This window comes from Dipteris shenzhenensis, chromosome 11 (genome assembly GCF_047967505.1).
Source record: "Dipteris shenzhenensis isolate YYH24624 ecotype China chromosome 11, Dip_SZ_1.0, whole genome shotgun sequence".
Classification (NCBI taxonomy): Eukaryota; Viridiplantae; Streptophyta; class Polypodiopsida; order Gleicheniales; family Dipteridaceae; genus Dipteris; species Dipteris shenzhenensis.
In genome coordinates this window covers 8,386,191-8,400,024 of record NC_141606.1, presented here as the reverse complement: position 1 = coordinate 8,400,024, position 13,834 = coordinate 8,386,191, and the positions used below count along the sequence as shown (strand labels likewise).

At 41.8% G+C, this 13,834-nt stretch overlaps 1 protein-coding gene across 3 annotated transcripts in view; it reads right to left on the bottom strand.

The window, feature by feature from the left end:
* Positions 1-13,834, bottom strand: part of LOC147896578 (E3 ubiquitin-protein ligase At1g63170-like) — a 46,882-nt gene continuing 33,048 nt past the window's right edge. For 2 of the 3 annotated variants that reach the window (XM_087381288.1, XM_087381289.1), the window contains 2 exons: positions 709-902; positions 1-601 (listed from right to left, as the gene is read on the bottom strand). In XM_087381288.1, coding sequence (XP_087237414.1) covers positions 729-902 — 174 coding nt within the window. In that variant the 3' untranslated portion in view covers positions 1-601; positions 709-728. The remainder of the gene's footprint in view (positions 602-708; positions 903-13,834) is intronic. The other variant, XM_087381287.1, reaches the window with a different exon arrangement.

Genomic DNA, 13,834 nt, shown 5'->3' with positions numbered 1-13,834 from the left:
ACTTAGTAGATTGGCTACTAGATCCAATATTTATTCCCATTGCAACTGCTCTTAAAAAGGATGAGTACACTTGGTAATTGTAATGTCTGCATGTTAATACATTTTGAATTACACATACATGAGATCCAACCTAAAAAACATTTCGGACATCTTTTTGAAATGGTCTGGCAACAGATATATATAAAAACAATCATCGTGTGATAAATATCAGGTCGATCAGAATGGTCACCCTCCGCGTCTCAATTATTGATGCCATTGAAAGCTTGTTCATGAGTTTATGTTCCTGTTTTGCTCCTTGGCAAGTAAAGCACTGCTTCTGTCCTTAGGTTGCATGTTTCCTCATCTTTTAATGCAACATATTTTCGACATAAAATGTACTTGTCAGAGCTTTCTTCCAAAAAGAGAGTTTCATTCTTCGATCACACCCCAGACGATCAAGAAACTTGCCCTTCCCCGTAGGCAACCCATCTGCCAGCCTCCAATAATTATGAATTTTGCCAAAACTAATTTCGTTGTCCTGTCTTTATAATTCATCTGTGAGGGTGATTTTCATACTTGCACTGTAACCACAGCATACATCAGTACCATCCCTTGTGAAGCACTGTAAACACAACAGACATCAGTAACCATTCCTAGAGCTTTGCTTTGAGAAACTGTCCATGCAGCAGAAAATGTTTTTACACAGATCACAGTAGCACCATAGTATACCTGCAGGAGTGCCACCCACCCTAGACATTTTCACTTCCACCAGTATTGCTTTTTGAGATGTTATATTTGCAGAGTGGACATGTAGAATTCATACGCAACCATCGATCAATACATGCACAATGAAAATGATGACCACACGGGAGTTCCCGAAGCTCTACCCCATCATCATAACAAGAAAGGCAGATACAACATTCCTGCAGCAAAATGTCTCAGTTAGTACCAGAAGACATGACACAGGCATCAACTTATAAGTTGAAGGGTGCTGAACTTAGCACGCATAGACCCAAATTTCACACTGATGCACATGTACATGCACACACATGCATGCACCCTTCCCCCAGTCCCCAGACACATGTAAAGATTCAATGCTAAATTTTAAGCTAAAAGCGATAGCCATATCATGAAAACCACCATGAACAAATCTGCACCATTCCTGATATTGCATTTGAAACACTTGCCATAACAAAAACAATTTCAAGAGCAAAGTCGGAGTAACCAAGAGAAAGTGATTGTTCCTGTGTTTGGTTCTTTACTTTTCTATCTACTCAGGATGTTCGATGGACCTTAACATTATGCCGCTGAGTCTATAAAAAAAAAGAAGAGTGACTTCGCAGTCTGAGTCTCATATCCATGTTGGAAGTCACTGTCACCTTTGAAGGAAAGTAACTGCACACGTCATGACTGTTCTCAGTGTAACTTTTCTCTCCATGCAGACAACAATTCCGGGATCAAACTAAAAACAGGAAAAGGCGCCATCCACATGTACCAAAACTGACAAAACACAGCTAGGAGGATGCAGCTAGCAGCCGCAACAACAAAACATGTAACAGGCAATCACGACAAGGCCTGGAAAAGGCCTACTGGTCAGTCAGATTACACACTTCTTTAAAGGAAATGCCTGCAAAAGAAAGAAAGACTTTGTCATCCTCATACCAGTACGAAGCTTGCTACCAACAAGCACTTTTGTTTGTGGTCTCTCCCACAACCCCCTGATGATGCTATGCGTTGAGAACCGAGGATGCTTCAAAGATTAGGAGGATCAACTTAGACAAACTCAGGAGGGTCCCAAGGGCTCTCTCTTTGTAACAGTGTCTTCCCTCCCTTCCAGTCAATTCCCCTTTCTTTTTTCAAAAACAAGAAGCCCTACAATTAAATTGGCAAAAATAAATCTGCCAGCACTTTCCCAGCACTGCGTGCTTACCCCGAGAGCAGAATCAATTGCCAAGCTCCACCTGGTCTTACCCTTTGGTGCCTTTGCCTTTTCTCCCTCAACAAACTGCTTTAAAATTAAAAAACAAACCTTGTTGGCAAAGCCGATGCAAGTACCTCCAATGCTAAATCGTTTTCATTGAACCCGAAAAGAAAATACCAAATGATTTCAAGAACCCCTTTTGGTAGCTATTTATTCCAATTGCTCCTTGTGACCTTGTGGAACCTTGGTAAGTAGCAGTCGCACATATGATGCAAGGAATACATGACTAACACCATGACGTTTTGTAATCATTATCCTGATCTCTGTATATACCTAGATGAATCCAAGAATATTCCCAAACTCATCCTCTAAAAACACAACATAGTGCAGTTTCAATCTCACGATAGTCACTCATAAGATTGAAAACCATAAACTCCATCACGCAAAGCAGGGACTAGCTACTATGACATCCTTGAAGAGATCTAGTAGCTAGCTAGGAACGGAATGGAAATGTGGAAAGCATAATGAAAAGCAAAATGGAAAGAAAAATGAAAGAACAAGTGCTAGGCAATGATAACCAAAATACTCACATGTAGATAGCTTGATGTTGACTGATATCAAAAGACTCACAAGTACAACACTATATAGTGTGACACTAGACTCTAGAAAGCCATAGTGTATATGGGATAACTCCCAATATGACACGTGGCATGTCTAGGAATCACTAGACTATAAAACACCCCCTAGACACCTAGTACACTCATTTTTGACTCACTTTGGCTTCATATTCCAACACCCCCTCATGAAGGCAAGGTGAGAGACTGCTGGAATGGAACCAAGAACAGAACATGACAATGACGGTCATCAGAGCTGTGCATGCCGGTCTAGAACTCGACATGGTTCTCACACAATCTTAGAGGCAAGTGAGCATGGCTCAGAGGCTAGTGAGCATAACATAGAAATCTCATCTAGCATGGCTCAGAGGCTCATCATGCATGGATGCATGACCAACTCAGAGGTCTAGGAGACCAATGCATCAACATCTTGGAACTCTCAAGCTAAGCCTAATAAACAAATAGACCTATCAAAGCCAATACATATGGCTCCCACAGTACATCCCCCCTTGGCTTCATAACAAGACATGTTAGGAAGCCACACACCAAAAAAATAGAAAAACCAATACATCTTTGTAGGAGGACTATCCAAGGCAGAGGACCTTTAGACTCAATGAAAACCAAACACTCAATACATATCATTTCAAGGGGACTACCCAAGGCAAAGGACCCCAAAATACATCAAGCGTGTAGTAATAAATAAAAATATCTCTTTGTGAAAGAGATGTCCTTCAAGTAGCTAATGCACATGTGTGCACATCCCTAAAGGTCGATGACGATGTCAATGAAGCGCTAGGCAGAAATGCCCCAAAATATGTGTCGGTGAAGTCCATGGGTAGCTACATGGAGCAATTACATGATGACTCTCAAAATGCAATGTCTAAGTAGAAGCCTCAGGTACCACGACCAATAGGAAAGTCAATCAATGCGAAGTACCTCAGGCACCGATCGAATAAGCAATGTTGAAGAAGTCACTTGTTAACGTAGAGTGGTCCACATCAAGCTCGATGTAATACACTAATCAGAGAGATCACTGTAGTGGAGTGTGTCAGAGTAGTATCGGAGAACTCACATTTAGCTCGGGAAGTCTTCACCAAAGTTTGGAGTAGTCACGTGAAGGAGTCACCGCAATGTAATGTCAAGAGCTCACATCAAGTGACGGGCAGAGAAGATAGAGGCAACGTGGACAGCAGCTCCAAGAGAATGATGAGTAGAATGCGGGCACGAACTTACGGGCAGCAGCTCCAAGAGAATCTCGGGCAGAAGGAGCAAATGGCGGGTTGGAGCAAAGGTCAACGATGAAGAGGATGGACAGCTCCATGTTGAGTTGGTTGCATCATGCTTGGGCTATCAAATGATTGAGCTCCATAACAAAATTCGCGCGCAGAAACAAATTTCGTCACTTCTTACAAGGACTATAACTTTTCATAGAAAACTCGGATTGCAATGATGTAAAAACGAAATTTGTAGTACTCAAGGTCCTCTACAACTTTGCTGAAGACACAAAGCCGTGATTCTGCTTCTAGCTGAAGGAAGGAGAAGAGAGGTGGCAGATCATGGCGTGGAGAAGAGAGCTCAAGGAAGGATAGAAGAGAACAGCCTTCAAAAGACTCAAGACAAGTACAACACTATATAGTGTGACACTAGACTCTAGAAAGCCATAGTCTATATAGGATAACTCCCAATATGACACGTGGCATGTCTAGGACTCGCTAGACTATAAAACACCCCCTAGACACCTAGTACACTCATTTTTGACTCACTTTGGCTTCATATTCCAACAATCCCCACTGACGTCATCAGTGCCCAACAGTGGGTGTAGACCATAGTATAAAAATATTCTCTCACACATACAAATCCACACACCCACACATACTTGAGCATCCATTTATACAAAGTCTTCGTACTGAGTTTCTGTCGGCACTCCGGAGGTGAAGGGCAAACTCAGCCATGACGAAGGCTAGCACTAAAGGAGAAGGCTAATCAAAAAGTAGTCCAAATCTCTTCATTCAAGCTACAACTGCTTGTGAAGTCTAAACAATTTCATTTTAGTCTCTCCCAAACGAAAATCTAAATCTAAATCTAGTTGATAGGGCAACGCAGAATTTAAGATAGAAAGAAATATTGCAATACCAGCGGGCCGCAACTTGGACGAAAACCTCACAAGGTGAAATTTGCATGTCCGCTAATTCTGATCTGTGTACCATAGATGTTGGTTCACACACCATGTCATTTCCATTACCGAAGAAATTCCATTCCTGAAAGAGTGGTTCATGGAGCTACTATAGAGATTATTCAGACCACTTTTCCTAGTCTCCTTCTGAGGTTTATTTTGTTGTTCTACTTTTGCTCTATCACATCCAATGGGACAGGGTAGTAGATCCATCCATTACTATCAAAGCTATTGGACATCAACGGTATCGGAGTGTTATTTCTATGCAGCAAGACCTTATATTGAACAGAAGCATGGATTTCTATATGAAGTTCGTCTATAGTAGAACCAAAAAGTCACTGCTGCTGTAAAAGTCGTCACCAGCTGCACTAGCATTGATCCCAGAATAGTTGAGCAGATTACGAATGTGCAAGTTTTCCCACTCCCAAGTCCGAAGTGTAAGACCAAGATCAGGTAGTTAAAATGCTTGAAATTATCCCTGCTTTCTGCATCAGGTCCCAAAATATAGCAGAAGGTAGATAAGGGGGTGCAGCAATGAGCATTGAATGACTATGGCCAGCCAGTGGCACTGTCCTAGAAGCCATAACACTCTCAGATCAATCTGAGGGAGAAACATCTCTCTGTAAGCAGGCAATGAAGAAGGATCAAGGACAAAGACATTCCAGCAGATCTCAGTTCCTAACCTCACCTTCAGTGTCCAAGGTACAAAGGGAGGAAATATAAGCTAATAGCCTGTGTATAATTGAAATATAAAGAGACAGTAGTATCTACTCGGGCTCTTAGCAGCTGACTATAACATGATCCAATAAGTGAAACATGAATGGAGGTGCAAACAGGCCGATATGCAGTGCTCCAAATTTTAGCAAATTGCCAAGCAAGATCTTAAGCACCACTAAACTTTGCATCCTTCATTGAAAGACTAGGCCCCTTGCAATTTGTCAAACATGATCATCTTAATAAATCTACAACTCATCTGCCCACTTGCTCTAAACCTATTAATTTTTTATCATAGCTCCAGGTTGTCAGGGAGCAAGCTGTTATGGAGATGGAGATGGATGGAGAAGTCTGGCAAAAGCAACAGTCTTCAACTGTTAAGTCATCGCATCCCACACCTGTGATAATTTCATACATCATCAAAAAACCTTATTCAAGAATCTCCCATATCCTCCTCGTACATAAACCACTTATTTGTGAGTCCTTCCTTGACTTTCGCGGAGTCAATTTGATCCTCCCAAGGAATCACTAGTAGATTTTGGAAACTCATATATATTCAGCATGCAAAAGAATCTTTCCTTTCTAAATGTTGCACCTCAATGGCTCATCTTACATTGTCTTTCTTCTTTAAAACCAGCTTGTTTCCTTGGAACCAACAACAATTGTCACAAATATATTGCGACTTATCTACTTTGCCAAACATTCAGCTTCATGAAAAGGCTGGATAATAAAACAATTGAGCGGATTTTTGGAAGCGACTACAAGTTTCTAATAGATTGTGCAGGTCGATCGTGAATGATAGAACATCGGAATGGTATTGATAAGTCTAGCTTAACGTTGGCTCAGGTCATTGGTGTGTAAATTCTGCCACATAAATTCTTGTTAGGGATTAAGGCACTATCAGTATCAAATTCACCTTGGTCTTTAGCACTTTTAAATCCATTTCCATCATTCACTACTAGATTTTGGAAAGTTCTATATATTCAGGATGCAAAAGCATCTCTCCTTTCTAAAAGTTGCACCTCATTGGCTCATCTTAGATTGTCTGCTTCTTTAAAACTAGCTCTTTTCCTTGGAGCCAACAACAATTGTCACAAAGATATTGTGACATATCTAAGAAAGCCTAAGCTGAAATTGACGTGGCAGAATTTACACACCAATAACCTTGGTATATATGTGATATCTTATTCCAAGTTGCCATTAAATGACTACTAGGTTGGTTCTGCAAGAGCCAACCTTGATCTAGACTGGCTTTAACCCATTCTGAAGTTCTATCACTCATGATCCACACCTGCACAATTTATTAGAAACTTGCGAAGACAATTGATGGGCTTTTTTGAAGCGACAACTCTCCAGCCTTTACATTTAATTTCTTGAAGATGAATTTTTTGCAAAATAAGGTACTATTAGTATCAAGTTCACCTTACTCTTCAGCTCTTTTAAACCCATTTTCATCATTTGCAGTCCAAGAGCACTACCACCATAAGAACGAATATCCCATTTCCAGGCTTCAAATGTGGCTACAGGAAAGGCACCACACCAAATCCTGTTTATCACATCTGTGGATTCTAAAACCTCTAGAAACCCCAAACCAAACATGATCAGTTCTAAATTAAATGGCATGCTCGATCCTGTAACCCACTTTGTTTAATTTGTTCCTAATGATTTTCCAAAGCTCAAAGGAACCCAAGTGAGCTTCCATCTACAAGCTTATGATATTGCTACATTTTGAATAAAAATCTATGCATCAATTCTCGGACGTTTCAATAGGAAGGAGCTCATCTTAATTGTTTGTTTCCCAATGCTTGCAATAGGAACACAAGGAACAATCAGGAGCAATATTTACGCAAGTATGAGACATTGCGCATTTCACGTTACCCCTTGCATGATCAGTTCAAAATGGAATGCTCAATCCTCATGAGCATTGTAGATTTTCAAAAGCTCAAAGCAACCCATGTGGGCTTCCATCTACAAGTCCAATATCATATTGCTGATTTTTTATTAAAAATCTATGCATCGAATATCGGATGTTTCAAATCCATGCATCAAATCTCAGATGTTTCAATAGGAAGGAGCTCATTTTAATTGTTGGTTTCCCATGCTCATGCAATAGGAACACAAGGAACAATCAGGATGAAGACTAATGCAAGAACAACGTTATGCATTTCATAATACCCCTTGCATGATCAGTTTAAAATGGCATGCTCAATTCTGCAACCCACTTTGCTTCTCATGAACCCTGTAGATTTTCCAATGCTCAAAGGAACCACGTGGGATCCATCTACAAGCTTAATATGATATTAGCTAGTTTTTGAATAAAAATCTACACATCAATTCTCAGATGTTTCAGTAGGAAGGCACTCATTTTATTTGATTATATCATGCATTAGGAACACAAGGAACAATCAGGACCAAGATTGATGCAAGAACAAAACATTATGGATTTCATTTTACCCCTTTGAGCAAAACATTGGAAACAAAACTATTTTAGCTTGTAAAATGTAGGAAACAAACAAGAGATTTTCTTGCAAAACAAGGGTGGAAAGAAGAGAAATAAGTAGGGGACAAACAGAGGAAGGGAGGGCCAGCACAACACACACACACAGAGGAAAAGATTGATTTTAGAAAAGAGCCTAAGAGAGAAGATCTTTAGAAGGACAGGAAACAAATCTAAGTGCAGAAGAGGAGACTACTTAGTGGGCAAGTTAAGCTTACGCTCTCATAGTTCCAAAGCATAAGCTCAGTTTGAATATGCATGTCCGTCCTTAATGGTATTTTCTGTCATGAAACAAGTAAAGTTGTGTGCTGGAATTTGAGGCTCTCCTGCAATTTGGTTTCTCAGTGACAAGAGATGTTCCTGAGAGATGGAAGTGACAGCCGGGGCTGAAGAAAACCTCAGCAATCTGATGCTCCAGATCTTCACATTGCTTTGCACAAACACTTGCAGCTTTCTTTCTGAGTGTGCTTGATGGCATGCTCCAACCACTAAAAACCGTGCAGTGCCATCTTTAACAACCGGGAGTTCATAAAGGTTCCTCCTCCCTAAACCTACATATCAAGGATCCACACGTTCTGAACTTATTTGCAGGCTAGCATCAAACATGGGTTTGGACATATAAACTCAGTCTAGCTGGTCTTGTCTGTGGAAATCCCCAATCTGATTATTTGACCAGGTGTAGACTCTGTTATCAATGACATCAATCACTCAGAGAGTTCCTTAACACCTTCCTGAATCCCAAGCGACCAATTTAGACTGAAATCTTGTACATCCACATGTCAGCAATCTCTTCCAGGATTGCCAGGGCCAATATTCCTATAAAAGTGACCATCCTGACAGGCAAAACTAATTGAGCTGCAATCCAATAGTTCTCATTATCTTTCTCCTATATTTACAGAGTGACTACCGATACCTACAGCAGTACCTCCTCTCTAAATAGTATAGTACCAAGTCCTCCTGCCAATTTCATTAAGTTCCTTTGGTAACTCGTCTCCTCCTACTTTCACCTCTTGAAGAGCGAATATTAAGAGGGATAACGAAGATAATCTTAAACATCTACCGAGGCACCAGCCTTTATGGGATCCGTAAGCCCTCCTAACATTGAAGGTCATCAAGCTTAGATTTTCATTGCATTACGGGACTTTTTCTTGCTCTTCCCTTGAGGGCTACTAACCAGGTCTCAGGATTCCACAAACACAATAGCCGAAGTGCTATCTGCCAGAGCTGCATCACTAAACAAAACTCTGTCTGCATGTTCAAGCTCTGTTTCCATCCTTTTACTATTTTTTACAAATGTGCACATCAAACTTGGGATCAAGTTGTTTTTAAGTACTCATTGAAGTTCCATCACTCCACTCACAGTTCCAAACATAAATGTGTAGTATCAAACATTTGCAAGTAGGATACGCTGGCAAACATTTGTTATTTTTTATAGGTTGATAACATATGTGGCTCAAACCCAACCCCCCTAAACTCCCCACCCTAGGGTGCAAAAGTCCGTATAATACATGTCATGTTCAATTTCGAAGTACCCAAAAACATTGATGCACTGATGCATGTGAGCATGGGAGAGGTTAAAGTATGTCCTAACCTAGTAATTGGTACAAATTGCCTCTATAAAATGAGGTGAACGACAGCAAAAGTAGAAATTGGCCATTTTTCCGAATCAAAAAATATTTTTACAGGTGGTGAATGTTTGCAGCATAACAAAGTCCATATTTCCAATATTTGCCCTACCAAACATACGTATACGTTAGTGTTTCCAAGAATTTCATCTAATTCCTCAGCAAACTGTTGCAATAACTGAAAAGTGTTTTACAGGCAGCTCTTTCCTGACTTATTTGCTTTGAGTAGGACTACTGCTAAAGATATTATGTGTTTCCTTACTATCTCAGATCCTACATCTGCAACAGAAGAATGTCGTTTCAAGATAATCTTTCCTTGTTTATCGACACTGGACAGGCCTTCAGATGTGAGTGGGTGGAGGCGGTTGTTTCATAGTAGTCTCTTGGGGATCCAGGGACTTGCCTTCCCTTTTCAAAGGGCAATCCTTAACCAAGTGTGTGCCTGCCCATAGAGGAAGCAGGACTCTAGGAGGTTCTTATATATGAAAGGCTGCACTTTTGGACCAGCAGATGACTTCGAGTAGATTAGAATGTTGTTAGGAAGTTTCTCTACTATGTCCAACGTTATGCAAAACTAGCAGTAGGCTCAAGAAGTAGTAAATTGTTCCTTCTCTACCCTCATCACAATTCCCAGACTTGAACAAATATGATCTGGTTGGCTAGAAAAAGCCAAAGCAAGGTCTTGCAATTGTACCAAGACAGGTCACAGGGGCCGTAGTAGAGTTGGGCACGGATCCAAGTCAAAACAATGGACCACCTCTCGAGGTAGAGAGGTTGATTTCTAATGGTCCACAAGCCCTGACTCCTTACAGCTAAAGCCATATCAGGTTCTTGAACAAAAAGATTAGATAACCTTTACATAAGAGTTAATTATTAGCCCTTTCTAAAACCAATTCTTTCTCATCCAAGTACTATTGAAATGTCACATAAAAATACTTCGGTTGCGACAAATGAAGAAAGTTGCAACTCACGTTGCGAGTTGTGATTGCTTTGACTGTAACCCAAACCAGATAAAAATTGCAATTCACTTCGGCACCGTGGAGCAATTCGCAAATGACGTGGGACTCCTCTGGAGCTGAAATCGCAGTACCCGGGATAGGATTCCTGGCGCTGGAAATTCAGTACACTTCTCGAGATATGTGCTGGAGCTGTAGAAATTGAATCGCCAATAAGATGAGTGCTCGGAGAGAAGGGTAAGGGGAAAAACACAGCACTAGGACCTAGAAATAAGGGCTGGACCCCTGAAGGTCTTTATCGCAATAGAATAATCTTTGTACAACTAGCTTTTGAAAGAGCATAGAACTGAGTACAATTCTGAATGAATCTGGGAGGCCAGAGGCCTTTCGTTTATAGACTAGGCCTAGCAAAAAGCTAGGGCCTGCTTTCGGAAAGCTACTTTTATTTATTTTTCCAAGAAAAGTACTTCATTAAGTATGAATAAAAACCGCAGAGCAAGCTCAAGTGCGGGAGTACATCATGTCAAGCATGAGAAAAAACAGCTCAAAATGAGCAAACAAAAATCCAAGGTGGTGGCTGAAAATGCCACCTCATCCCTGAAGGAGAGTCAAAGAAGAAAGGACAATCCTTCCAGACTCTGAGAAAAGCAACCCTCCTAGTAGTAGCAGTCTTGTAGGTTCCCTGTATGTTTGCCCAAATGGCCATCAAAGTGTGTATAGTATCTGCCTAGATACTGGCCATAGTCTGAGAAGGGTGAACTTGGGAGTCCTCCAAAGCCTCTGTACATCTGGCTCTCCAAATATGCCATGCAGTGATACTAGCCACAATCTCCCAAGATGTGTCTACAGAAGCGTGGGGAGCTCTGAATGGAGTAAACGGAACATCTCGGAGGGAGCATGACTCCACAAGATGTCGTTGAAAAAAGAAAGTTGTGTCCGTGTCATGTCCCTCGAAAAAAGCATGTGGACCAGTGAGTGATAACCAAGCAACTGATCCCCAGGTCATGAAGAAGGGTGCTCTATGAAAAGTGCAAAGTATCCTAGCAACACCCTTCCAAACCATCCTCGCCTGAGTGCACTCCCAAACACTTGACTGCTGAGTGGCATTGAGGACAAGTAGGGTCAGCCCCGGACCTCGATCTCGACAGGTTCACTGCAATCCCTCCATGAATAGTAAGCCAAATTAATAACGTGACTTTCCTATTCCTGAGGGATTTCCAAAGTCTCATCCAAAAGTTTTTTTGCATCTTTGTAGAAATCTGAAAAGTATCCCAATGAGGAGCTCTTGAGGGCCTCTAGCCTCTACAACTGAGCTAGAATCTCCTGGCATTTCTAATAGTGTAACGAAAGAAGGGAATGCTCTTCTCTCGGTGCCCTTCAACTATCCACTCTCATTCCCCTGGATATCCCACTGCAAGGATCTAATAGGGAAACATCCCTACAACCAAAGCCTCCAAGATCCAATAGCCAAGAGAACAGGGTCTAGATCCAGATACCACTGTGAGTCTCTACCCATCTCCATGTATCTTGCAATCCTGACAGGCTGAAAAGGAGCCTCTAAAAGAATGTCCTCTGAAGATCTGTGGAATCTGCGTCCTGCAAGAACCTGAAAGACAAGGGTATCCTCATGTGCATCCCGCAAGGCTATAACCTGCAGAGGGATACCTACCCTTGAAAAAGCCCCCAACCAGGTGGACTCAGAAATAGGCAAATGATCTGTATCCATCCACTCCACTAGTATGATTGCATCTATCTGCTGCATCCTGGCTGCACTTCCTCTGAGGTGACTAACTAAACGAGCTCTCTGATCCTCTTGAAGCATCCTGAAAGCTTTCCAAGCACCCACCATGGATGCAGGTCCCAACTCCCATCCAGACCACTTATAACGTGACATGCCTAGTGATCTGCCATGCTCATCTAGTATATATGACTAGCTACCTGTCAATTTCTTCACGATAGGAGGTTGGAACTCTCCGAAGAGTACTTCTGAAGCTGTTCCAAGCTTTCAGAATGACAACCATGAGAAGGGAAGTAGAAGATCTGAGACGAGCTGACATAAAGATCCATCTAAAGCTGTCCATCCAATCTCCTCCCTGAGAAGGTGTGCATGTCTGTATACTGCGTAAGAAAAAATCCTTCCAAGGCTCCTGACCAGGCATCAAACCTCTGACCACTATCTTGCAGAGCAAGGCTCTACACTGCAAGTCTGGATCAATAATATTGATGACCCCTTCCTCACTGGGTAGAATGAGAGTCTCCCAAGCCACCCTGGCTATCACATCTGAAGTGTCATCTAATCCACTCCACAAAAAATTCCTGATAGGTCTCTTGAGCTGAGTGATACTGCTTGCAGATCGGCACCAGCAAGAGCAAATAAACCAAGCTGTAGCCAACAGTACCTAGTTTACAACCACCACTCTGGATGCAAGATCAAGTCTGGCCGAACTCCAAAATAGGAGTTTCCTCTTGATGCTCTCTAACACGGGAGCGAACTGATGTGTTGGAGAAATGCCCACCCCAACCTGGCATCCAAGATACCTAACGGAGACACCCCTCTGAATCCAAGTAAAGCCAATATCAGCACCCCAATCTGGAGTGTCCTCATCACTAATCCAGAAACCATTGGATTTGTTCTAGTTAATGTGAGCCCCTGCTCCAATGCAAAATAAATCCAAGGTTGTCCTAAAAGAGTTGAGTGTTTGTGGAGTGGCATCTAAAAAAATAGCTGTGTCATCTGCCAACTCATTGTCCAGCAACTCCTCTTCCTGTCTCAACGGAAGTCTCAGCCCAAAAATATCAGCTTGAGCTCTAATATAGAGGCTCATAGCTTCAGCCACAAATAAGAATAGAAAGGGGGCTAGAGGGCAGCCTTCTCAGACTGATCTGGATATCTGAAACCTGTCTCCCCTGACTCCACCAATGAGTACCTGGCTATGGGCTGACCTGTAAAGAGCAAAAATCCCTCTAATTCACAAATCTGAAATCCAAAGTGAAGAAGGGTTCCCTCTAGAAAACCCCAATCTACTATGTCATATGCTTTTTCAAAATCCAGGAGTAGAAATGCCAGTATATGGCCCTCATGCATAGCCCACTCGGAAGCCTCCCAAAATGAGAATATGTTATAAAAAATGCTACTGCCATAGACAAAGCCTGTCTGTGTGTCATGTATAAGATCTGGCAGGATGGGCTGCAATCGCAGGTTGATGGCTTTTGCCAAGATCTTATACAAAGTGCCCAGTAAGGTGATCACTCTCCACTGAGACACTAAATTTCTGCAACCTCCTTTTGGGATAAGATGAATGAGACCCTCTGAGAGTGAGTCCGACATCTCACCTGAGTCCCAAACACCCTGCAA